The following is a 25,050-nucleotide window of genomic DNA, read 5'->3' as shown; positions in this document are numbered from 1 at the left end:
TGGCTAAGTGATTACCAATAAAATATTATTATAACACGTGCTAAAAAACCATGACAAAGCTGCATTTTAATGACTAACTACGGTTATCATCGACTTAATCGCTCAACAAATTTTATTTGGTATAAATATATATAATTACCGATTAATTGATCATAGTGTGACGCACGTGCATAAGCTTGTGATAAACAGCCCAAAGTTAAATACCATAAACTCATTTATCCTATAAAAACAATAAAATTTGATATGCTCATTACATGACGTTACACGTGCTGTGCGCCTTATTATGCCAACTTTCGGGACTAAATACTTAAATATATAATTGCAATAAGACTTAAAATTGGTAATAAACCAGTGCTGTCATGTGGTGTGACGACATACGTAGCGGGGTTTATAACTGAGTCGGCGCGGACAGCGAGCCATCCACGCCGCCGCCACCGCCGCCGCCGCCGCCGCCATGTCACCGCTCGCCTGCTCTGTGGTCGCTCTCGCTGCTCTCTTCGCCGTATCCAACGCGGCTTCTGTAGAAGATCCGTTTTGCGCTAATTTATTTTTAGGTAAAATTACCTGATTTTATATCATAATACATATATTCATTTCAATTATTTTTGTCAATTTTTACAGTGTATATTTTTATAAAAGGCATGTTAATAGTTAATCGTTAATGCGATACATTTCAACAAATTTAACGTAAGTTAAAGTTAATCGATAATCCGTTAACGCGTGACAAAAAAATATTTTTACTGTAGGTATATATTTAGTTGTATCAGTAATCCACTATAATGTATTATATTACTGTAAAAGCCCGAATTACAGCAAGCCTATTGAACTCTAGGCTACATGTGGAAGGCAGTGATTGCCTGAGCTACTGCCAAGAACTGTGTCAGGAGAGCTGCAAGATCACAGCAGGCGGAAGCCGGGTAGAAGCTAGGGAAGAGAATGTGGTCGTAAATTGGGCTCGAATTTGCTGCCCTGTCACTAGAACCACAGTATAATCTAGAACAGTTGCCATGGTAAAACTTAGGATTCATCGAATCAACGTTGGTAAAAGCGAACCCATGTGAACAACAATTCTTTAGGTAATATTTGGGCTTTTGGCGTTCAAAATCGGTAAAAGCTGGGATTTACCGGTTAAATCCTAGGATTTTCCGTACTTCGGACTTTTACAGTAGCGTGTTTTTCGCGGCGCTGCCCTGCTAAATTAACGATTAACGGACTCGGAGAAATTTAACGGAAGTTAACGAGTCCGTTAACATTTTTTAGATTTAACTTAAAAGTTAATCCGTTAATCGAAATGTTAACTTCGTTAATTAACGGATTAACGAGTTAATGCCCAGCTATGGGTATGTGTATATTAAATAGGTACGCTATAATGTAATTAATGATGTAGCTACTTAATTGTGTCAAGTAAAAATGGTCACTTCTTTGCCTTGCCCCATGTTTTGCGCCTCCAAGTACCTATAAGGCGATACGAAGTACGCCGGGCAGCTAGTATTTTTATAAAAGGCAATATTACTTATATGGATGTCATAGCCAGCCCTGGCTATACGTAGAAAAATAATGATATACCAACTAATATACTCTTTACAATTTGGTCGTCCCGCCGATTTGGGCTATTTTTGAATCGTGCACAGCCGCACGTTGAGTGATCATTATTTTTGGAAGTTCAGGAAAGGAGGAGTTTAAGTTCTGTATTTTGGGTGACATTACCTGGGTACGTAGCCGAATGGCACAAACGCTCACGAAACGAAACGCTTGTAGATATATATCTTTCGCGGTTTTGTTTCCGTTTCGCGTCGCAGAAATGCCATTCGGCAACGGCACCTGGTTGCTTTCTTTGCGTGATTTAGGTTCTATATTAGCTACATTATATTATAAACATCCTTGTCAATATTAAAAACAAACACGAAATACTGTATAAAGTACGAATGTACTGTTTGAAACGAAAGCTAAAACCAAACATAATAATTATAGTTATTGCAACATCAGCATGGAACTACATGAAGATTGTTGAAGCATTTTATTATTCTAGTAAATACTTTAAAAGTGCCTTTTTCCTCTCAAGGTTTTAAGAAAATTTAAATCAAGCACTTCAAACAACCCCTGTTGTTTGAAGTGCTTGATTTAAATTTTCGGAAGGCAAAATAATATCAGTCTAGATTAAATAGTTAGCATTCGGAATTCAAGTAATGAAGTTAATAATTCTCATTTTGTGTTTTATTTCACAGGCGATTCTTCACTTCAACCAGGAACAGAATTTACAATGAATGTTTCTGGTGGTGAAGTCATCATCCCTAATGTAAGAAAAATATAAAATGTAATTTAAAATTTAAGTTATTTGCTACACTTTGTTACATAATATCTGTATTTTATTGATTTAAGGCTATCTACTATTTCAAAATATCACTAACTTTGGTTTCATTGGAATGTGATTAAATTATTAAAAAAAAATCTTTTAGCAATTTCACGAGAGTTTTTATTAAATAATTATTTGTGTCAAATATATTTTGCTTGCTAGGTGCTTATAATGATTTTTATAAAATAACGTGCCCAAGTATGTTATGCTTATTCCAAATAATCGTTTTTTTCCAGAGATGCCCCCTAGCCAGTCCAAACTTGTGGGGTCAATACCTCAAAGTGTGCAACGAGGAAACTTCTCTTCCCGAGATTCGTCCGTTCACGTTCGGCGGTCGCCCGTACGAGAAAGTGAACATTGACTGCCCTAAGAGCACCAGAGGCTGCGATAGACTCGAGCTTAAAGTAACACAGCTTTGCAACGTCGACCCCATACGCAAACAAGGATAAAATCTATTTATACCAGCAATTTGGTTTTCTTTTACAATCTCTAAATTTATAATATTTTGGCAAAAATTTCTCCGCTTTTGGCGTTTTGGGGGCAACATTATTTTTATAGGCTGGTAGTAAATATTCGAAATAATATTTTCGGCATTTGGCAATAAAAAAAATATTATTATCATGTCTGATTTTTATTTCAAGTTTCCCAGAATATACCTAAGACCTTGAGAATAATTCAACCCCAAAAACAATATACAACTAAAGTAGATATCATCAAGAAAAAAGTGATATAGGGCGACTATTATACACCACAAAATAGGATTCAGTAATTTAAGTGTCTTCTTAGATTTAAAGTGGCTTACAGTGGCTTGACTAGCAGTACGTATCTAGTATTTATAGTGGTTTTGGGGCATTTGTGTTTAATGGTGAGATTTTTTGGAATAGACAGTTGCTACACCAGAATAATTGTGCATTTAACCAATAATGGAATATATCAATACAATTCAAACGTACCTTCAGAGAGAAAAATATATTTTAATCATATTGTCAGTCGAGAAAATAAAATGTGCCCCTTACATGGAGACAGAGAAGGCTGACTCTCACGTGGTACTGGACTGCAGCCAAGTAGCTCCATACTGGGCAAAACAACTTCAATCAGCCAGGCTAACCAATCCCCACATCTTCCAAAATTAGCTATAAATACTATAGACTTTAAAATTGGTTCACAAGCTGAGTTCATAAATCGTTATCTAAACGCTGAGGATCATGACATCATGTCGTTTTGTTGAAGACTAGGTCTCTCCATCGTCACCTGTTCCTCACCAAGCGCATGGCCTGTTCTGTTTTAATTGATTAGGTGCAGTCATTTCAACACACCATCTGGTAGGAGGAACAGCCTGAGGTCACATGCCTTCAAATGCCTTCATCATTGCCCGTCATAATTACTCTCTCCGTGCTGTCTGGCGGGCGACGTGAAATGTGACCGAAATAGCTACGGATTTGGTCCTGGCATATTGTTGACAAACGGCATATTATGCGTAACTCCTCAAGTATGGACTAGTTAATAGTACGTATTGCCGTCCATGGTATCCGTAAGAGCTGGCACCCGCAATACCACATCACATCTGAAACGCTTTCGCTTGTTTAAAAAAACTCGGATGAATACTCGTATTATTACCACTGTAGCAAAAGTTTAGGTATATGTACAGCAATCATCAACTCATCATCCCTTTTTTTTTTTAATACTACGTCGGTGGCAAACAAGCATACGGTCCACCTGATGGAAAGCGGTCACCGTAACCTATGAACGCATGCAACGCAAACAGTGTCACATGCGCGTTGCCACCCAATTGGCAACTTGTACATTCCCTTTTGCTGTGTTAAGTACACAGCAAAAAGGAGTGTACAAGTTCCAAGGAGGGTGCGGGTTGCCGACGACTCCAAAGGACAATATACGGAACAAGTTAGTTCCGTTAGTCCTCCCGTCATCAGCACCGCACCCTCGTTGAGCTCTGGCAGCCTTACTCACCGGCAGGAACACAACACTATGAGTAGGGTCTAGTGCTATTTGGCTGCGGTCTTCTGTAAGGCGGAGGTACTACCCCAGTTGGGCTCTGCTCTAGATTCGAGCGAGGCGATATCCGCTGTGCTGTGCCCTACCACACAAAGCGGAATATCATCCTCCTTGCGTTATCCCGGCATTAGACAACCCGTCTGCCTCAGTCGGTAGTGACCCTGCCTGCTGAGCCGCGGTTCTAGGTTCGAATCCCGGTAAGGGCATTTATTTGCGTGATGAGCACAGATATTTGTTCCCGAGTCATGGATGTTTTCTATGTATATAAGTATGTTTTTATCTATTTAAGTACGTATATTGTCGCTTAACACCCAATAGTGCAAGCTTTGCTGAGGTTGGGGCTAAGTTGATCGGTGTAAGCTGTCCCCAATATATTTATTTATTCGCCACGGCTCATGGGAGCCTGGTCCGCTTTGACAACTAATCCCAAGATTTGGCGTAGGCACTAGTTTTTACGAAAGCGACTGCCATCTGACCTTCCAACCCCAAGGGTAAACTAGACCTCATTGGAATTAGTCCGGTTTCCTCACGATGTAAAGCAGTATAATATTTATTTTGTATTATTGTTAGAATTTACCTATAAAAATGAAGTTTACGATGAACACGAGCGAAGAAATTGGTTAAACATATTTACATGCTATAAATAAAAACCTATGCGTACAAATTCAATATTAATAATTAGTAATTTAAATACCTATCTACTATTTTATACCTGCGATCAAACAAAAACTTTATTTTAACAGCAAACAATTTTAAATTAATGTATATATTTTACGGTTCCGTATCTTGCACGGGAAAATCGTAACCCTTGTAGAATTATCTGGTTGTTCATTCGTCCGTCTGTTCGTTTGTCTGCTTACCAATACACCTTGTTTCGAAAACGTGTGAAGATAGCGAAAGGCAAGACGTACAGTCCATTGGAGGTAAGAAACTTCTAAGTTAACGTTTAAAAAAATGCGGCCACCTTCTTTAAAACAACTTTTGTTACGACACTCTCAAAGAAATTAAAATTTGTATAAGTGACGTTGCATTATGAAAATAGACTTATATTTACCGGGATAATTTAGACCTTTTTGATTTTTGTCGAGCTCCCGAAAAATCAAAAAGGTAATCACGGTCTATATCCCGGTCAATATAAGTCTAAGGAAAATAACCGTGAATCATTCAAAAACTCTTATTTTGAAAATAAATTAATATTGAATGAAATAGATACAAAAATCCTGCACGTCTTCTTATCACAAGTAAATATAATATAATGTAATGGGCTCCTTTGCAGCGGGAGGATTTAGTGAGTAGTTTAGTCCTAATTTTACATACATACATACAATCTCGCCTGTTTCCCAGAGTGGTAGGCAGAGATCACGGATTTCCATTTACTGCGATCCTGACAAACCACTTTCGCTTCACACACTTTCATAACGTTTCTTATAAACGCTTGTCGATTTCGAGTATTCTGACCTGGTCTTTTTGCAATATTTCCCCGATTTGATCAAGAAAAGTTCGCCTAGGTCTTCGCCACTTCCAACTGACCCTTCGACTCTTTTTTCATTTACTTTCTTCGTTAATCTCCTCTCATCCATCCTCTCTACATGCCTGAACCACCTTAACATACCCTTATCTTTGTCACCACATCTACATCCACTCCACACCTCTCTTATCACGCTATTTATGATCCCTGAGTCTTAATCAGTCTTAATTTTATTAGTAATTATTAATTTATTTAGTTATTAGTATATATAATCTATTATAGTATGTACTTACTCGAGTATTGGGTAATAACATATTGTAGTTATCTAATATTGTACCTACTTACTACGCTAGCTCATCGGTCCGTGGATCTTGGCCTCCAACTTTATTAAATACTTCGCCATTCGCTCGTCCTGTGCTATTTGTTCACATTCAGTAGCTTGAAAGTTACACAGATCTTCCATGTCCTCATCTACCAAGTCCTTTTGATCGAATATTTCTCCGTATCTATGTTTGTGAGATACATTCATTGAAATCATTTATATTAAGTTTGTTTTCAATTTCCGATTTTTTTGGATTTGGAAATTTTTATGTATTTTCCACTCATCATAATCGCGAGCTCTGTCAATCCTAATAGGAAAAAAAATGTGTCTCAATTTTTTTCCCATTCCGTTACCATTTTTTCATACATTTTGTATGGCGGTAATGGAATGGAAGTTTCGAAAAACTGTATGGAAAATTTGGGAATTTTTTTTCTCCTTTCAGGATCGAAAGAGCTCTCGATTCTGAGTATGAATCGCGTAAAAAATGCCCATGTTACAAAAAAAGTGGGGTGGACAACTTTGAAAAAAATGGCCCATGAGTCGACAAGTAAAATTCTCAATTAACCTTCACTTTATAACGTATAAAATAAACACAAGCGAATAAATCGGTTTACATGGAACAAAAAAAGAATGATTAATTATGAACGCTTTAAATGCAAATTAGTTTATGCTTATTTTTGATAAAATAATTTATACGATCTATGAAACTGTGACTAAAAATGCCGCATGCCGGTTAGTACCTATTTTCTTATCAGTATAATAATTTAAATGTGCTTCAATAATTAGGGTACATGTATCAGTAATCTACTGAAGTCCTTGGTTTCGTCCCGTTTACCTTTTACATTCATAAGTTTTAAATGAAAAAGCTTCTAATAAATATTTCTATAAGTGTTATGCGTAAAAAAATGTATGGGTCTCCTCATTAGTTATTAGTAGCTACACGATTGCCATGAGTTTCTATTACGATAGTCGATGTTCATTTTTTGTTATATTTAGTACCACCATAGTAGTGTTTTAAAAAGTACAGGCTTCATAATGGTACTTTTTAAAACACATAGTAGAACAGTTGGGTGGATTTCAACATACTCGAAATTTGCCTAATTTTGGTGGATTTTTTTAGTTTTGTAATTTTTGTTGAAATTATGTACTGATGTTACATAACTAATTATTACCAATGTTATGTATCAATGACCTTTCATTATAATAAGTAGTTTTAGAGAAATTACGATTTCAATGACATGGTCGCCACCAAAATTGGTCTACCCACAAAAATAAAAAATAAAATCAAAAATAAAGCCTTTTATTCATTTTTCTATTATTTTCTACTTGAAATAATAAACTTTTAACATGTAATAAATACTTTTCAAATAGAAACAAAAACGTTACTGCCCTCAATTTGTTCACCACCAAAATTTATGCAATTTTGGTGGAAAAAGTATTACGACCCACCAAAATTAGATATTTTTGTGTGGGGCGGACCAATCCAGCAAGGTATGACACTTGTGTCATGTCTAAATGCAGGAACGAACCTGAATGGTCATGTTACGACACGTTTGTTCGTCTTGCTGCGTCTCGTTTAACCATAAAAATGATTTCAATACTTACCACCAAAATTGGTTCTTTCCCCCGGACAACTTTTGGTGCTCAGTTATAAGTGTCAAATTGTATAATAATATTGACTTATGTCATCTTAAAATATACTTAATGTAATAAAGAATGAAGTTATGGCAAGTCTTCTTTATAGCTGCGGATTTACTGGATTTACCATAGCAATAATCCGCTAAAAACAGGCTCTGGACGCTACACCAAAATTAGAATTTCGATGGAAAATTATTTTTCAATAAATATACATAACACTTGTAACAATTTGCAATGTTGCCGAAGGTAGTATTTTAGGATTGGTTTTCATAAAAAAATAAAAACCCGGAAACAATTAGCCCACACAATGATTATCAGCTCCGCCACAAAAAAATCACGCTGAGAAATTCACCCAGTTGCGAAAAGCATTACTTAGCGTTAGTTCTGTCAAAGAGGATCGAGTACCTATTACAGAGAGTTACTGTCAAAGTAAAATGTGTAGTCACAGTGCATAGACTGCCATCTCTCGACACACGCTTAAAACTTTTGAACCTCAGTTTTGAGAATTTGGCCGATATTGTTAGCGTTGCGTTGTTGTGGCGGTGTTGTTGTGTGTTAAAATGACAAATATTAATATTAGCGCCATCTAGCCGAGCTATCCCCAATGGTGAAACACCATCTCTTAGGCCACCGTACCTCTTTCTCTGTGGCTTTGGAGTACATTTTTAGGGTTCCGTAGTCAACTAGGAACCCTTATAGTTCCGCCATGTCTGTCTGTCTGTCCGTCCGTCCGTCCGCGGATAATCTCAGTTACCGTTAGCACTAGAAAGCTGAAATTTGGTACCAATATATATATCAATCACGCCAACAAAGTGCAAAAATAAAAAATGGAAAAAAATGTTTTATTAGGGTACCCCCCCCTACATGTAAAGTGGGGGCTGATATTTTTTTCATTCCAACCCCAACGTGTGATATATTGTTGGATAGGTATTTAAAAATGAATAAGGGTTTACTAAGATCGTTTTTTGATACCTAATATTAATATTTTCGGAAATAATCGCTCCTAAAGGAAAAAAAAGTGCGTCCCCCCCTTTAACTTCTGAACCATATGTTTAAAAAATATGAAAAAAATCACAAAAGTAGAACTTTATAAAAACTTTCTAGGAAAATTATTTTGAACTTGATAGGTTCAGCAGTTTTTGAGAAAAATACGGAAAACTACGGAACCCTACACTGAGCGTGGCCCGACACGCTCTTGGCCGGTTTTTTCTTAGATTTTATCCGTCTATACGGAGTTACATATGTCTTTGGTTCTGTAAATACACACCCTGATAAACAATAGGATTGGCTACGGTTGATAATCATTTCACGGCGAGCGGACGTTTCAACTCGCAAATAGCTATATAACGGTGTCGGCGCGGATAGCGAGCCATCCACGCCGCCGCCGCCGCCGCCGCCGCCGCCATGTCGCCGCTCGCCTGCTCGCTGTTCGCTCTCGCCACGCTCTTCGTAGTGTCTGATGCTATTCCAAATCCCTTTTGCGATGGTCGCCTGAAAGGTATCTTTTTAGTTTTTGCTACACGGAAATAATAGAGAATAATAATAAGAACATAACAACCCTTGGTACCTGTCTATTAAATTGTATTTTTGTAATTACCATATACATAGCCCAACATACATAATGTTGTAAATATTATGACATGTCTTATGTATCATTTTGAATATACTTATATATGAATAAGAAAAATGACACGAGGTTGACTGGCAGCAGGAGAATGCTCTGACATGAAGTCTGCCATTTGCACTTTTATGAACTGTGCAATAAAGTTAAAATATTGTATAAGTAATAGCACGTTACTGATTTTGGTGTTGTTTATTTTAAACTTGTTTTTGTAATTTTTGATATCGCCATTGTCATATTGGCAATATCTCTGTCTATGAAAGTCGCGGTCCCGAGTTCAAAGCTCGGTATTTTTTTTTCTAATTCAAATAATCTTTATTTACATAATATTTAATATAATATTTACATATATGCAAAATTATTAAGAAACTTTGAACTTAAAAGCTAGCTTATGTCTAAAATAGGCACTTGAGGCATTGTACCAAGGATACTGGCGACATTTACTCGCTGTATCGCATTGCTGATACGTTGTGCGAGGAAGTCGCCAGCTCACCAGTTACCTCAACCAGACGCTACGCGATTTCTGTGAACAACTTTACTACATTAACAACATTTACATAATGTATATATTAAAATACAAACACACAAATAAGCATCCACTTGGGCAGCTAACCTTGTTTATTTATTAGTTTCAGTATGCTGAATATCCATATAAATTATATATTTTATTTTATGAACATAAACCTGATTTTTTGTGACACTTCTCGTAAAATGTACATTTTTTTTTTAGGAAGACGTACAGGAATCCCAATTAAATTTTCTTTGACTGTTTCCGGCGGCGTTGCGCATTTTCCCGATGTAAGAAAGATTTAATTATTATTTTGCTGGGACTTGTTGGAATTAACTCTACGATGATTACTATCCTTACCATGACTGCTTTTGCAATTTCGATAATTGTATTCGTTTAATGCGTTTCACTTGCATACGCGGGAACGACTGAGTTGCATAGAAAATAATCGTCGATGCCAAGTTTTTCTATAACGAGCAGAAACGTCAGCAACCAACGCTATTAAATTATTACTAGGCCCCATTGACTGGGTGAAATATAAGTAAGTAAGTAAGTAAGTAATTTATTGATTGTAAGCTATATCGCTGACTTTGGATGAGGTCTTAGTAGCTCAGATGGCAGAGCACTGGAGTATCAATCTAGAAGCCTCATGTGGGGCAGTAAAATTCTATTTTTACAATACCGGTGCCAGACTATCAGTTTATATATTGTTATGTTTTGTGAACAGAAATGCTCCTGGGAAGGTCGAAATTTGGTGGGCGAGCTAGTTGAAACATGCAATACGCCATATTCCGAGGTCCGATTCCGCGGCGTCTTAGGTATGCCGGATAAGTTCGGGATAATAGGTATCGACTGCCCCACCAACACCAACGGATGCACCGAACTCCAGCTGGCAGTCTCACAGTATTGCGAAGATGTCATCCCCGATGAGAAAGTGGAAGTGGAAGCGGAGGCGGAAGTTGAGGCGGAGGCGGAAGTTGAGGCGGAAGCGGAAGTTGAGGCGGAAGCGGAATAGAGAGATGTTACCCTTCAAAAGCCCACGTCCTTATGGACTTATTCAACATGACAGCACACACCTTACACATCACTTTTTAAGCAAGATACCAATTTCTTTTGTAGTGGGCTATAGGATTGCATGTTGAAAATCAATTTTACTTATTTTAAGTCACAGGCTTATTAAAGATTTTTACTAAAACCAACGTCATCTGGTAAATATTCTCTGCTTCTAGTCTGGTGGAGACAAACAATTATTATTTGATTCATTCTGGCAAGATTTGCTTTCATCTTTTTTTGGCATGTTGAATGATAATAAAAATTGGTAGTCATGTTTTTTTTTTATTTCGTGCACCCAGCAACAAAAGTTTCACGTTTTTTTTGGTATACTATTTCTTGCGTGGCGTAAAAAACATGTGAAATACGGAGTGAACATCATTATTAAAAAAAATGGAGTCGGCGTGAACAGCGATTCCCGCCGCCGCCATCACAGCAGCCGCCGCTACCGCCGACGCCATATATCACCGCTCTGGCCCCGTAACCGAATGGCATACATATTTTCTGCGGTGCGAAAACCCGCCGAAATACAATATATCTCTTGGGGGAATCAACTTCGTCTTGCCTGTTATTGCCATGGTTACGGCGCCCTGAGTCACGCTGGTTTTATGCAAAATTATGCTACTGAAATTATGCAAGCATGCATGTAGTCCATGTTTGTAGGTGACAAATTAAGGAAAGGGCTTGATGCCAGAAAAATGCGTGTTTGCATAGTTTAAGTAGCATAATTTTGCATAAAAACAGCATGACTCAGGGGACCGTAATCATGGCAATAACAGGCAAAAAAAAAGTAGATCACCCTCGTATGGGCACGGTAGAGCCAGAGTGCATTTTTGCGGCGTTTCGCATCGCAGAATTGCCATTCGGCTACGGCGCAGTGCGCACAGCGGACGTGTGGCAGTAGTTAGCTCATTGAGCATAAATAGTTGTGCGCGTGCGTGATACTTGCTACAAGCGGATTCAATACAAAACGCCCTGCATGACCGATCTATCTTCCAATACTTGTGATCCTTGACATGTATTTATCAATTAGGTAAAGATTTATTAGGGTCAAATAACAATATACAAAAATTACAATTCCAACATTAAAATAAAACAGTACTTAACATTATTCCCAATATTCCCATGTGAAAATTCGTCCGCAACGCACGCTTCGTCAGGTGGCCACAAATCCAAATTAACAACATGCCAACAAACCAATGATGATATCCACAACAGGCTTCGTCATATATAAAATAATAACTTTAAGATAAATGAAACCTTCCCGAATCGTACCTGGTTCAACAAATGTCCCCATAACACCGGCAGCCAATGAGGTCTGACGGTCTGAGGACGCTGAATAGCCAATGAGGTCTGTTGGACCAGGTATAATCCGACAGTTGTGATACGATACTTGTAATTGTTATCTACATCGTCGTTTCAAAGTACATATTTCAAAGTTTCTCGAAGCGTATCGCATTAGTTCAATTAATTTTATCGCATTGGCACATCCACTTCGAAAAGGACGGCATGGCGATATATCACGTGGCCATGCTTGCCTGCCTGGCCCCGTAGCCAAATGGCATTCTACGACGCGAAACGAAAACGAAACGTCGCGAAAGATAGTCTGGCTCTGTCACGCTAATAAGAGCGATAGAGATAGATAAATATGTACGAGCGTTTCGTTTCGTGAGCGTTTGTGCATTCGTCTACGCACGCTTTTCGTCGTTTATTTAATGTCTTGTTTATAAAACAGACTCATTGTAAGTTACAATAACTGAACTCTGGTTCTATCTCAACATACGGGCTGTGCCAGTATTGCCAGTTACACCCTTTTCTAACTAAACACTGAATCTCACACCTGTAAGTAATCTACATGGAAATAAACACTTATGACACTATAAATAAGGTTCAACATGGTTGTTTGTTGTGGTTGTTGACAAGTAGCGCCTGATGCAAGGAGATTAGAAGTTTGGAACTTGGATGCAACGAAATAATATACAGCTTTTCCTCTCATAGCGAGTTAATAGTTATTTTGTTTCACACGGGGGCAAAGTTGTATTTTGACGCCGAGTGTGGAATTGAAAAACGAGCAAGTGAAAGGATTCTATATAGTTGAACCACGAGTGAAGCGAGTGGTTCGAGAATAGAATCCTGAACTTGCGAGTTTTTTAACACACGAGAAGTAAAATACATTTGCACCCGAGTGTAACACAAAACTTTTCCCCTCAGCCCCTCACTATAGCGAGGAAACTACAACGCAAAAAATGCTTTTATCACAGCTTCCAGTTAGTTCCACAGGCGGTAAATCATCTTTATTACTAGATTCACCTGCTTTTATCAATTTTAAAGCAGTTAATTTGACTTTATTCAAGGTCAAATTACTTTACCCACTAGTGGAAAAAATGCGTTTTTACCCGCTGATATTAAAGGACAAAAAACGTGTTTCCGAGCTAGTGAGGGGAAAAATTATTTTTAACACACCAACTGATAAAAGTTCTGATGATTCTTCGAAAACAGATAGCAAAATCGCAATTTATCTACAAAAGTGCAAATTACATTAAAACATTAAAATACAAGTTATGTTGGTCAGTTTGAAGAGCGGTACAAGCTAAAAAAAATCCATACTTAATATTATAAATGGGAAAGTGTGTGTGTCTGTTTGTTTGTTCTTCTTTCACAGAAAAACGGAGTGACGAATCGACGTGATTTTTTAGGTGGAGATAGTTCATGGGATGGACAGCGACATAGGCTACTTTTTGTCTCTTTCTAACGCGAGCGAAGCCGCGGGCAAAAGCTAGTAAAAAAATAAAAAATAATAATTTCTTTCAGACCTTGAGCCCATATTGAAATACAACAAATAATACAAACAATTAAAATTTAACTGAAAGGTAAAATTAAATTAAATATTATTTTTGCCCGTATTACAATGGCCTATTTCACAATAGTGACAATTGTCGACCGACAGTGACACTTCGCTGTACATTACTATACCTGTTCAACAAGGAAATATTGACGCTGAGTAACAATGTTGCTTATCAACACAGAAATAGGCTCAAAATTGTCAGTGTCAAGTGTGGTGACCCTGCCTGCTAAGCCGCGGTCCCAGGTTCGAATCCCGGTAAGGGCATTTATTTGTGTGATGAACACAGATATTTGTTCTTGAGTCATGGATGTTTTCTATGTATATAATATGTATTTATCTATATAAGTAAGTATATCGTCGCCTAGCACCATAGCACAAGCTTTGCTTAGTTTGGGGCTAGGTTGATCCGTGTAAGGTGTACCCCAATATTTATTTTTTTATTTAATATCACTGTGTTTAAATCATACTGTATAATGCACGACCGACTAAGCTACTATAAGCTATGTCCTAAGTTCTAAGTCGTCCAACACGCAGGGAAGTTAGGAATTACGGTCGAGGTTCAGAACAGCCTGTTTATGAACGTGACTTAACAAAGACCTACTGACCCAATATACCGTAAAACTGTTGGAGTGTAACGCTGGCCATCTATAGTTTTTAATTTGAATTTTAGATGTCGTAGCTAGTGTTCTCTTTGCCTGTCACTCGACGACAAAATCTGTACCTATTTGTAAACATGTCATACATTATTTTATAATATTATTTATTAAATATTTCACGCTCTTCCCAGCTGCGTTTATCCTTCTACTCTGATAACTAGAGATCGGACGGATTTGCGACATTCTTAGTGACTTAGGTCATTTTAATGACTTTTAGTATGAGATGACGCACAAAAATCTGATCTCTGCAGTGATAACAAACATTAAAAACTGCTGGACAGCTGATGTCGATTTTCTTTTTAAATTATAAATGGGTTTACTCTTGGCCACAGACTAGCCAAAGGCAAAAACCTAACCTCGTACGATGTCAATTTAAAAATAAATGTTCAAAGCGTCATACACACACATAAATATGTCTACACCTGTTTTTTTAAAAGGGATAGGCAGAGGACATGAAACTTTTCAAGCTTTAGTTATTTCTACAATCATTGCAAGCATTTATTTAAAAACAATAGTAATATATGTAATCGAAATAATCGCAAACAAAAATACCTACAGAGAAACCTACGGATCCAAATGAAAATCTTAATTTGTGTATACGTTTGAATAAGAATACTTTTAGTACGCGGGCGAAGCCGTGGGTAAAAGATAGGTAGGTGTATATTTTTCACCAAACCTTTTAAATATTTTTGAACGGGCGCAGCAATACCCACCATTGCAATTAACTAGAAACCGTCCGAAATATGTATTTCTCCGAAACCATACATCTGTGGGAACAAAATAAAAATGTGGGTAGTAATAAATTAAAAAAAACTCGCAGTGCAAAAATGTGGGTAGTTATAAATAAAATAACAGCGGTCGTTTCGGGCAATGCTTAGCGAGCGTTATTGCATGACTTTTTATAATGATATATTTCAACTAGCTTTTGCGGGCGCCTTCGTTAGCGTTAGAAAGAGACAAAAAGTAGCCTATATCACTCCCTCTCTTTAACTATCTCGACTTAAAAATCACGTCAATTCGTCGCTCCGTTTTGCCGTGAAAGACGGACAAACAGACACACACGCTACAAATGGTGCTTTCTGGTGTGGTTCATTTCTTGTGAGCGGTGGTATTTCCGGACCGATACGACCTTCAAACCTTCAATAAAAGAGCTTACACCCATCTTAAAGGCCGGCAACGCACCGGCAACACTTCTGGTGTTTCGGGTGTCCATGGGCGGCAGTGAGCGCTTACCATCAGGCGACCTGTTTGTTCGTTTGCCTCCTATCCCATAAAAAAAAGTCGAAACTTCCAGGGCCATCTGTACTGAAAAACGTCGTACGATACACGTGCGAAAGGGAAATTCGTAACTCGTGTTGATTTAAAACACTCCCTTCGGTCGTGTTTTAATGTATCGCCACTCGTTTTGAACTTCCTTTTTTCCGCACTTGTAATGTACTATTTTGTTACTATTTATGACGAAAAGCATCGCCACACGCCATTACTTTTTAATGGATACTGGGCTTGATCTTATTAATTATTCATTAGACCCTTGTCCTGACTTTAAATATGTGAAGTAGTCACAAATATAAACTTTGTATTGACGTAAGGAGGCCGATATTTAAATACAGATACTGTGGGTCAAAAGTTCATGTCTAAAATAGATTTAGGAAGGACCTTATTTTATTTAATCGATATTCCGTCACCGGTGTTAGTTTGACTTTATCTTTACAGGTAGATAACTAGATAATATAATATTAATGTCAATGTGTGTGTATGTTACGGAAAGCGCTGGTAGCCTAGCGGTAAGTGCGTGCGACTTTCGTTCCGGAGGTCGCGGGTTCGAACCCAGGCTCGCACCAATGAGTTTTCCGGAACGTATGTGCGAAATGTCATTTGATATTTGCCAGTCGCTTTCCGGTGAAGGAAAACATTGTGAGAAAACCGGACTAATTCCAATAAGGTCTAGTTACTCTTCGGGTTGGAAGGTCAGATGGCAGTCGCTTTCGTAAAACTAGTGCCTACGCCAAATCTTAGGATTAGAATAGAATAGAATATTATTTCTTTATTTGCCAGAATACGTATGGTAGGTACAGGATGATAACAGGTTTTTAAAGTATCAGTATTCAGTCGAACACACGACATGCAAAAAATTGACAATATTACAGTATGAAAACTTTACAACAATAATACCAAACTTATAAATTAAAACAAGATAATATGGTTGGTGGGTTTTTTACATAATAAAAAGGCATCCACTTATTAAAAAAAAATGCAACTGTCAAAACGTTATTAATACTAGTCGTTAAAATTAAAAAATGTACAAAATTAGTTGTCAAAGCGGACCCCAAGCTCCCATGAGCCGTGGAAAATGCCGGGGTAACGCAAGGAGGATGATAGTGTTAAGGATAAGTGTGAATGTCCAGTGCGAGTTTATACTTATGTTACTCACAATAGTGGTAAACATATGAACTTGTGAATCGTCAGTCACACGTTAAAAGTTTCGATTACTTGAATCTTTAGCAGTTGTTCATAGCTGAATCATAATTAAGTGTCTTGGTGCAACAAAATTAGACGACTGTTTTTCTCCGTACTGGCGCAGTCGGTATGGATATGGATGTATATAGACAATAAAGCCAAGTTAGATTAGCAGCCTAGTTCAGATAAAGTGAAAGGCCTAACGCCGTGGCTTGCGTGGGCGTCCGTCGCGCGATGATCGCGCGACGGCGATGCGACGCATACGAAATCAAACCTTATCGATATGGAAGTATGAGACGCGACGGCGACGGTCGCGCACGGTCGCGCGACCGTCGCCCACGCAAGACACGGCGTAAGTAGACGCTCGGAGCGTAGCGTTTGGAGGGTCGTGCAGCGAGGTGGGTGAGCGTACGTCCACCCTATGCGGCGTCGCCTCAGGACACTTGCACGAGGCCTTAATGCGTTTTCACATTATCCGATCCGATATCGGATGTCGCACCGATATCCCATACATTATAGGCGCCTTCTTGGATTTTTTCTTTAAACTTTAAACTTTAAACTAGACCTTATGGGAATTAGTCCGGTTTCCTCACGATGTAAAGCAGTATAACATTTATTTTGTGTTATTATTAGAATATACCTATGAACACGATGTTCGATATATGTTTACGATAAACACGAGCGAAGAAATTGGTTAAACATATTTACATGCTATAAATAAAAACCTATGCGTACAAATTCAATATTAATAATTAGTAATTTAAATACCTACCTACTATTTTACACCTATGACCAAACAAAAATCTTATTTAACAACAAGCAATTTTATTTACTTATATTTTTTTACGGTCCCGTATCTTGCACGGGAAAATCGTAACCCTTGAAGAATTGTGTGGTTGTCCACTCGTCCGCCTGTTTGTTTGTCTGCTTACCAATACACCTTGTTTCGAAAACGTGTGAAGATAGCGAAAGGCAAGACGTAGAGTCCATTGGAGGTAAGAAACTTCTAAGTTAACGTTTAAAAAAATGCGGCCACCTTCTTTAAAACAACTTTTGTTACGACACTCTCAAAGAAATTAAAATTTGTATAAGTGACGTTGCATTATGAAAATAGACTTATATTTACCGGGATAATTTAGACCTTTTTGATTTTTGTCGAGCTCCCGAAAAATCAAAAAGGTAATCACGGTCTATATCCCGGTCAATATAAGTCTAAGGAAAATAACCGTGAATCATTCAAAAACTCTTATTTTGAAAATAAATTAATATTGAATGAAATAGATACAAAAATCCTGCACGTCTTCTTATCACAAGTAAATATAATATAATGTAATGGGCTCCTTTGCAGCGGGAGGATTTAGTGAGTAGTTTAGTCCTAATTTTACATACATACATACAATCTCGCCTGTTTCCCAGAGTGGTAGGCAGAGATCACGGATTTCCATTTACTGCGATCCTGACAAACCACTTTCGCTTCACACACTTTCATAACGTTTCTTATAAACGCTTGTCGATTTCGAGTATTCTGACCTGGTCTTTTTGCAATATTTCCCCGATTTGATCAAGAAAAGTTCGCCTAGGTCTTCGCCACTTCCAACTGACCCTTCGACTCTTTTTTCATTTACTTTCTTCGTTAATCTCCTCTCATCCATCCTCTCTACATGCCTGAACCACTTAACATACCCTTATCTTTGTCACCACATCTACATCCACTCCACACCTCTCTTATCACGCTATTTATGATCCCAGAGTCTTAATCAGTCTTAATTTTATTAGTAATTATTAATTTATTTAGTTATTAGTATATATAATCTATTATAGTATGTACTTACTCGAGTATTGGGTAATAACATATTGTAGTTATCTAATATTGTACCTACTTACTACGCTGGCTCATCGGTCCGTGGATCTTGGCCTCCAACTTTATTAAATGTAATTCTTCGCCATTCGCTCGTCCTGTGCTATTTGTTCACATTCAGTAGCTTGAAAGTTACACAGATCTTCCTTGTCCTCATCTATCCACTACCAAGTCCTTTTGATCGAATATTTCTCCGTATCTATAATTGTGAGATACATTCATTGAAATTATTTACAGTAAGTTTGTTTCCAATTTCCGATTTTTTTGACTTCATATGAGGGCCATTTTTTCAAAGTTGTTCACCCACTTTTTTTTGGATTTGGAAATGTTTATGTGGTTTCCACTCAGAATCGCGAGCTCTTTCAATCCTAATAGGAGAAAAAAGTGTCCCTAATTTTTTCCCATTCCGTTACCATTTTTTCATACATTTTGTATGGCGGTAATGGAATGGAAGTTTCGAAAAACTGTATGGAAAATTTGGGAAATTTTTTTCTCCTTTCAGGATCGAAAGAGCTCTCGATTCTGAGTATGAATCGCGTAAAAAATGCCCATGTTACAAAAAAAGTGGGGTGGACAACTTTGAAAAAAATGGCCCATGAGTCGACAAGTAAAATTCTCAATTAACCTTCACTTTACAACGTATAAAATAAACACAAGCGAATAAATCGGTTTACATGGAACAAAAAAAGAATGATTAATTATGAACGCTTTAAATGCAAATTAGTTTATGCTTATTTTTGATAAAATAATTTATACGATCTATGAAACTGTGACTAAAAATGCCGCATGCCGGTTAGTACCTATTTTCTTATCAGTATAATAATTTAAATGTGCTTCAATAATTAGGGTACATGTATCAGTAATCTACTGAAGTCCTTGGTTTCGTCCCGTTTACCTTTTACATTCATAAGTTTTAAATGAAAAAGCTTCTAATAAATATTTCTATAAGTGTTATGCGTAAAAAAATGTATGGGTCTCCTCATTAGTTATTAGTAGCTACACGATTGCCATGAGTTTCTATTACGATAGTCGATGTTAATTTTTTGTTATATTTAGTACCACCATAGTAGTGTTTTAAAAAGTACAGGCTTCATAATGGTACTTTTTAAAACACATAGTAGAACAGTTGCGAAAAGCATTACTTAGCGTTAGTTCTGTCAAAGAGGATCGAGTACCTATTATAGAGAGTTACTGTCAAAGTAAAATGTGTAGTCACAGTGCATAGACTGCCATCTCTCGACACACGCTTAAAACTTTTGAACCTCAGTTTTGAGAATTTGGCCGATATTGTTAGCGTTGCGTTGTTGTGGCGGTGTTGTTGTGTGTTAAAATGACAAATATTAATATTAGCGCCATCTAGCCGAGCTATCCCCAATGGTGAAACACCATCTCTTAGGCCACCGTACCTCTTTCTCTGTGGCTTTGGAGTACATTTTTAGGGTTCCGTAGTCAACTAGGAACCCTTATAGTTTCGCCATGTCTGTCTGTCTGTCCGTCCGTCCGTCCGTCCGTCCGCGGATAATCTCAGTTACCGTTAGCACTAGAAAGCTGAAATTTGGTACCAATATTATATATCAATCACGCCAACAAAGTGCAAAAATAAAAAATGGAAAAAAATGTTTTATTAGGGTACCCCCCCCTACATGTAAAGTGGGGGCTGATATTTTTTTCATTCCAACCCCAACGTGTGATATATTTTTGGATAGGTATTTAAAAATAAATAAGGGTTTACTAAGATCGTTTTTTGATAATATTAATATTTTCGGAAATAATCGCTCCTAAAGGAAAAAAAAGTGCGTCCCCCCCTTTAACTTCTGAACCATATGTTTAAAAAATATGAAAAAAATCACAAAAGTAGAACTTTATAAAAACTTTCTAGGAAAATTATTTTGAACTTGATAGGTTCAGCAGTTTTTGAGAAAAATACGGAAAACTACGGAACCCTACACTGAGCGTGGCCCGACACGCTCTTGGCCGGTTTTTTCTTAGACTTTATCCGTCTATACGGAGTTACATATGTCTTTGGTTCTGTAAATACACACCCTGATAAACAATAGGATTGGCTACGGTTGATAATCATTTCACGGCGAGCGGACGTTTCAACTCGCAAATAGCTATATAACGGTGTCGGCGCGGATAGCGAGCCATCCACGCCGCCGCCGCCGCCATGTCGCCGCTCGCCTGCTCGCTGTTCGCTCTCGCCACGCTCTTCGTAGTGTCTGATGCTATTCCAAATCCCTTTTGCGATGGTCGCCTGAAAGGTATCTTTTTAGTTTTTGCTACACGGAAATAATAGAGAATAATAATAAGAACATAACAACCCTTGGTACCTGTCTATTAAATTGTATTTTTGTAATTACCATATACATAGCCCAACATACATAATGTTGTAAATATTATGACATGTCTTATGTATCATTTTGAATATACTTATATATGAATAAGAAAAATGACACGAGGTTGACTGGCAGCAGGAGAATGCTCTGACATGAAGTCTGCCATTTGCACTTTTATGAACTGTGCAATAAAGTTAAAATATTGTATAAGTAATAGCACGTTACTGATTTTTGTGTTGTTTATTTTAAACTTGTTTTTGTAATTTTTGATATCGCCATTGTCATATTGGCAATATCTCTGTCTATGAAAGTCGCGGTCCCGAGTTCAAAGCTCGGTATTTTTTTTTCTAATTCAAATAATCTTTATTTACATAATATTTAATATAATATTTACATATATGCAAAATTATTAAGAAACTCTGAACTTAAAAGCTAGCTTATGTCTAAAATAGGCACTTGAGGCATTGTACCAAGGATACTGGCGACATTTACTCGCTGTATCGCATTGCTGATACGTTGTGCGAGGAAGTCGCCAGCTCACCAGTTACCTCAACCAGACGCTACGCGATTTTTGTGAACAACTTTACTACATTAACAACATTTACATAATGTATATATTAAAATACAAACACACAAATATGCATCCACTTGGGCAGCTAACCTTGTTTATTTATTAGTTTCAGTATGCTGAATATCCATATAAATTATATATTTTATTTTATGAACATAAACCTGATTTTTTGTGACACTTCTCGTAAAATGTACATTTTTTTTTTTAGGAAGACGTACAGGAATCCCAATTAAATTTTCTTTGACTGTTTCCGGCGGCGTTGCGCATTTTCCCGATGTAAGAAAGATTTAATTATTATTTTGCTGGGACTTGTTGGAATTAACTCTACGATGATTACTATCCTTACCATGACTGCTTTTGCAATTTCGATAATTGTATTCGTTTAATGCGTTTCACTTGCATACGCGGGAACGACTGAGTTGCATAGAAAATAATCGTCGATGCCAAGTTTGTTCTATAACGAGCAGAAACGTCAGCAACCAACGCTATTAAATTATTACTAGGCCCCATTGACTGGGTGAAATATAAGTAAGTAAGTAAGTAAGTAATTTATTTATTGTAAGCTATATCGCTGACTTTGGATGAGGTCTTAGTAGCTCAGATGGCAGAGCACTGGAGTATCAATCTAGAAGCCTCATGTAGGGCAGTAAAATTCTATTTTTACAATACCGGTGCCAGACTATTAGTTTATATATTGTTTTGTTTTGTGAACAGAAATGCTCCTGGGAAGGTCGAAATTTGGTGGGCGAGCTAGTTGAAACATGCAATACGCCATATTCCGAGGTCCGATTCCGCGGCGTCTTAGGTATGCCGGATAAGTTCGGGATAATAGGTATCGACTGCCCCACCAACACCAACGGATGCACCGAACTCCAGCTGGCAGTCTCACAGTATTGCGAAGATGTCATCCCCGATGAGAAGGTGGAAGTGGAAGCGGAGGCGGAAGTTGAGGCGGAGGCGGAAGTTGAGGCGGAAGCGGAAGTTGAGGCGGAAGCGGAATAGAGAGATGTTACCCTTCAAAAGCCCACGTTCTTATGGACTTATTCAACATGACAGCACACACCTTATACATCACTTTTTAAGCAAGATACCAATTTCTTTTGTAGTGGGCTTTAGGATTGCATGTTGAAAATCAATTTTACTTATTTTAAGTCACAGGCTTATTAAAGATTTTTACTAAAACCAACGCCATCTGGTAAAATATTCTCTGCTTCTGGTCTGGTGGAGACAAACAATTATAATTTGATTCATTCTGGCAAGATTTGCTTTCATCTTTTTTTGGCGTGTTGAATGATAATAAAAATTGGTAGTCATGTTTTTTTTTTTTATTTAATGCACCCAGCAATGAAAAGTTTCACGTTTTTTTTTGGTATACTATTTCTTGCGTTTCGTAAAAAACATATGAAATACGGAGTGAACATCATTATTAAAAAAAAATGGAGTCGGCGTTCCCGCCGCCGCCATCACAGCAGCCGCCGTTACCGCCGACGCCATATATCACCGCTCTGGCCCCGTAACCGAATGGCATACATATTTTCTGCGGTGCGAAAACCCGCCGAAATACAATATATCTCTTGGGGGAATCAACTTCGTCTTGCCTGTTATTGCCATGGTTACGGCCTCCTGAGTCACGCTGGTTTTATGCAAAATTATGCTACTGAAATTATGCAAGCATGCATGTAGTCCATGTTTGTAGGTGACAAATTAAGGAAAGGGCTTGACACCAGAGAAATGCATGTTTTCATAGTTTAAGTAGCATAAATTTGCATAAAAACAGCATGACTCAGGGGACCGTAATCATGGCAATAACAGGCAAAAAAAAAGTTGATTCACCCTTGCGTATGGCACTGTAGAGCCAGACTGCATTTCTGCGGCGTTTCGCATCGCAGAATTGCCATTCGGCTACGGCGCACAGCGGACGTGTGGCAGTAGTTAGCTCATTGAGTATAAATAGTTGTGCGCTTGCGTGATACTTGCTACAGGCGGATTCAATACAAAACGCCCTGCATGTCCGATCTATCTTCCAATACTTGTGATCCTTGACATGTATTTATCAATTAAGTAATAGTTATTTGTTATACAAGGGGGCAAAGTTGTATTTTAACGCCGAGTGTGGAATTGAAAAACGAGCAAGTGAAAGGATTCTATAGTTGAACCACGAGTGAAGCGAGTGGTTCAAGAATAGAATCCTGAACTTGCGAGTTTTTTAACACACGAGAAGTAAAATACATTTGCACCCGAGTGTAACACAAAACTTTTCCCCTCACTATAGCGAGGAAACTACAACGCAAAAAATGCGTTTATCACTGCTTCCAGTAGTTCCACAGGTGGTAAATCATCTTTATTACTAGATTCACCTACTCTTATCCATTTTAAAGCAGTAAATTTGCCTCTATTCAAGGTCAAATTACTTTACCCACTAGTGGATAAAATGCGTTTTTACCCGCTGGTATTGAAGGACAAAACACGTGTTTCCGAGCTAGTGAGGGGAAAAGATTTATTAGGGTCAAATAACAATATACAAAAATTACAATTCCAACATTAAAATAAAACAGTACTTAACACTATTCCCATGTGAAAATTCTTCCGCATCGCAGGCTTCGTCAGGTGGCCACAAATCCAAATGAACAACATGCCAACAAACCAATGATGATATCCACAACAACAGCACGGGAAGCATGGTCGCGCGATAGACGATAAAATAGCAGGCCGTCCCTATCGCACTATTTGTAAGTGCGATAGGGACGGCCTGATATTTTATCGTTTATCGCGCGACCATGCTTCCCGTGCAGGCTTCGTCATATATAAAATTAATAACTTTAAGATAAATGAAACCTTCCCGAAACGTACCTGGTTCAAATGTCCCCATAACACCGGCAGCCAATGAGGTCTGACGGTCTGAGGACGCTGAATAGCCAATGAGGTCTGTTGGACCAGGTACGATCCGACACTTGTGATACGATACTTTGTAATTGTTATCTACATCGTCGTTTCAAAGTACATATTTCAAAGTTTCTCGAAGCGTATCGCATTAGTTCAATTAATTTTATCGCATTGGCACATCCCTATCGCACTTACAAACAGTGCGAAAAGGACGGCAAGGCGATATATCACGTGGCCATGCTTGCCTGCCTGGCCCCGTAGCCAAATGGCATTCTACGACGCGAAACGAAAACGAAACGCCGCGAAAGGTAGTCTGGCTCTGTCGCGCTAATAAGAGCGATAGAGATAGATAGATATGTACGAGCGTTTCGTTTCGTGAGCGTTTGTGCATTCGTCTACGCACGCTGTTCGTCGTTTATTTAATGTCTTGTTTATAAAACAGATTAATTGTAAGTTACAATAACTGAACTC

General features: G+C 37.9%; 3 protein-coding genes across 3 annotated transcripts; all 3 read left to right on the top strand.

Annotated features, from left to right (window-relative positions):
- Positions 1–396: 396 nt before the first annotated feature.
- Positions 397–2,974, top strand: LOC125227387. Its single transcript, XM_048131695.1, has 3 exons — positions 397–554; positions 2,226–2,296; positions 2,590–2,974. Exons 1-3 carry the CDS (start codon positions 455–457, stop codon positions 2,800–2,802), a joined length of 384 nt encoding a protein of 127 aa, XP_047987652.1. The 5' UTR covers positions 397–454; the 3' UTR covers positions 2,803–2,974.
- Positions 2,975–9,137: 6,163 nt separating this feature from the next.
- On the top strand, positions 9,138–11,248 carry LOC125227568. Its single transcript, XM_048131909.1, has 3 exons — positions 9,138–9,292; positions 10,146–10,213; positions 10,651–11,248. Exons 1-3 carry the CDS (start codon positions 9,199–9,201, stop codon positions 10,936–10,938), a joined length of 450 nt encoding a protein of 149 aa, XP_047987866.1. The 5' UTR covers positions 9,138–9,198; the 3' UTR covers positions 10,939–11,248.
- Positions 11,249–20,937: 9,689 nt separating this feature from the next.
- Positions 20,938–23,009, top strand: LOC125227579. The gene is made up of 3 exons (XM_048131919.1): positions 20,938–21,050; positions 21,905–21,972; positions 22,411–23,009. The coding sequence occupies exons 1-3, from the start codon at positions 20,957–20,959 to the stop codon at positions 22,696–22,698; spliced, it is 450 nt and encodes a 149-aa protein (XP_047987876.1). The 5' UTR covers positions 20,938–20,956; the 3' UTR covers positions 22,699–23,009.
- Positions 23,010–25,050: the final 2,041 nt, after the last annotated feature.

Source organism: Leguminivora glycinivorella, chromosome 6 (assembly GCF_023078275.1).
Source record: "Leguminivora glycinivorella isolate SPB_JAAS2020 chromosome 6, LegGlyc_1.1, whole genome shotgun sequence".
NCBI lineage: Eukaryota > Metazoa > Arthropoda > Insecta > Lepidoptera > Tortricidae > Leguminivora > Leguminivora glycinivorella.
This window is presented reverse-complemented; position numbering and strand designations above follow the sequence as displayed.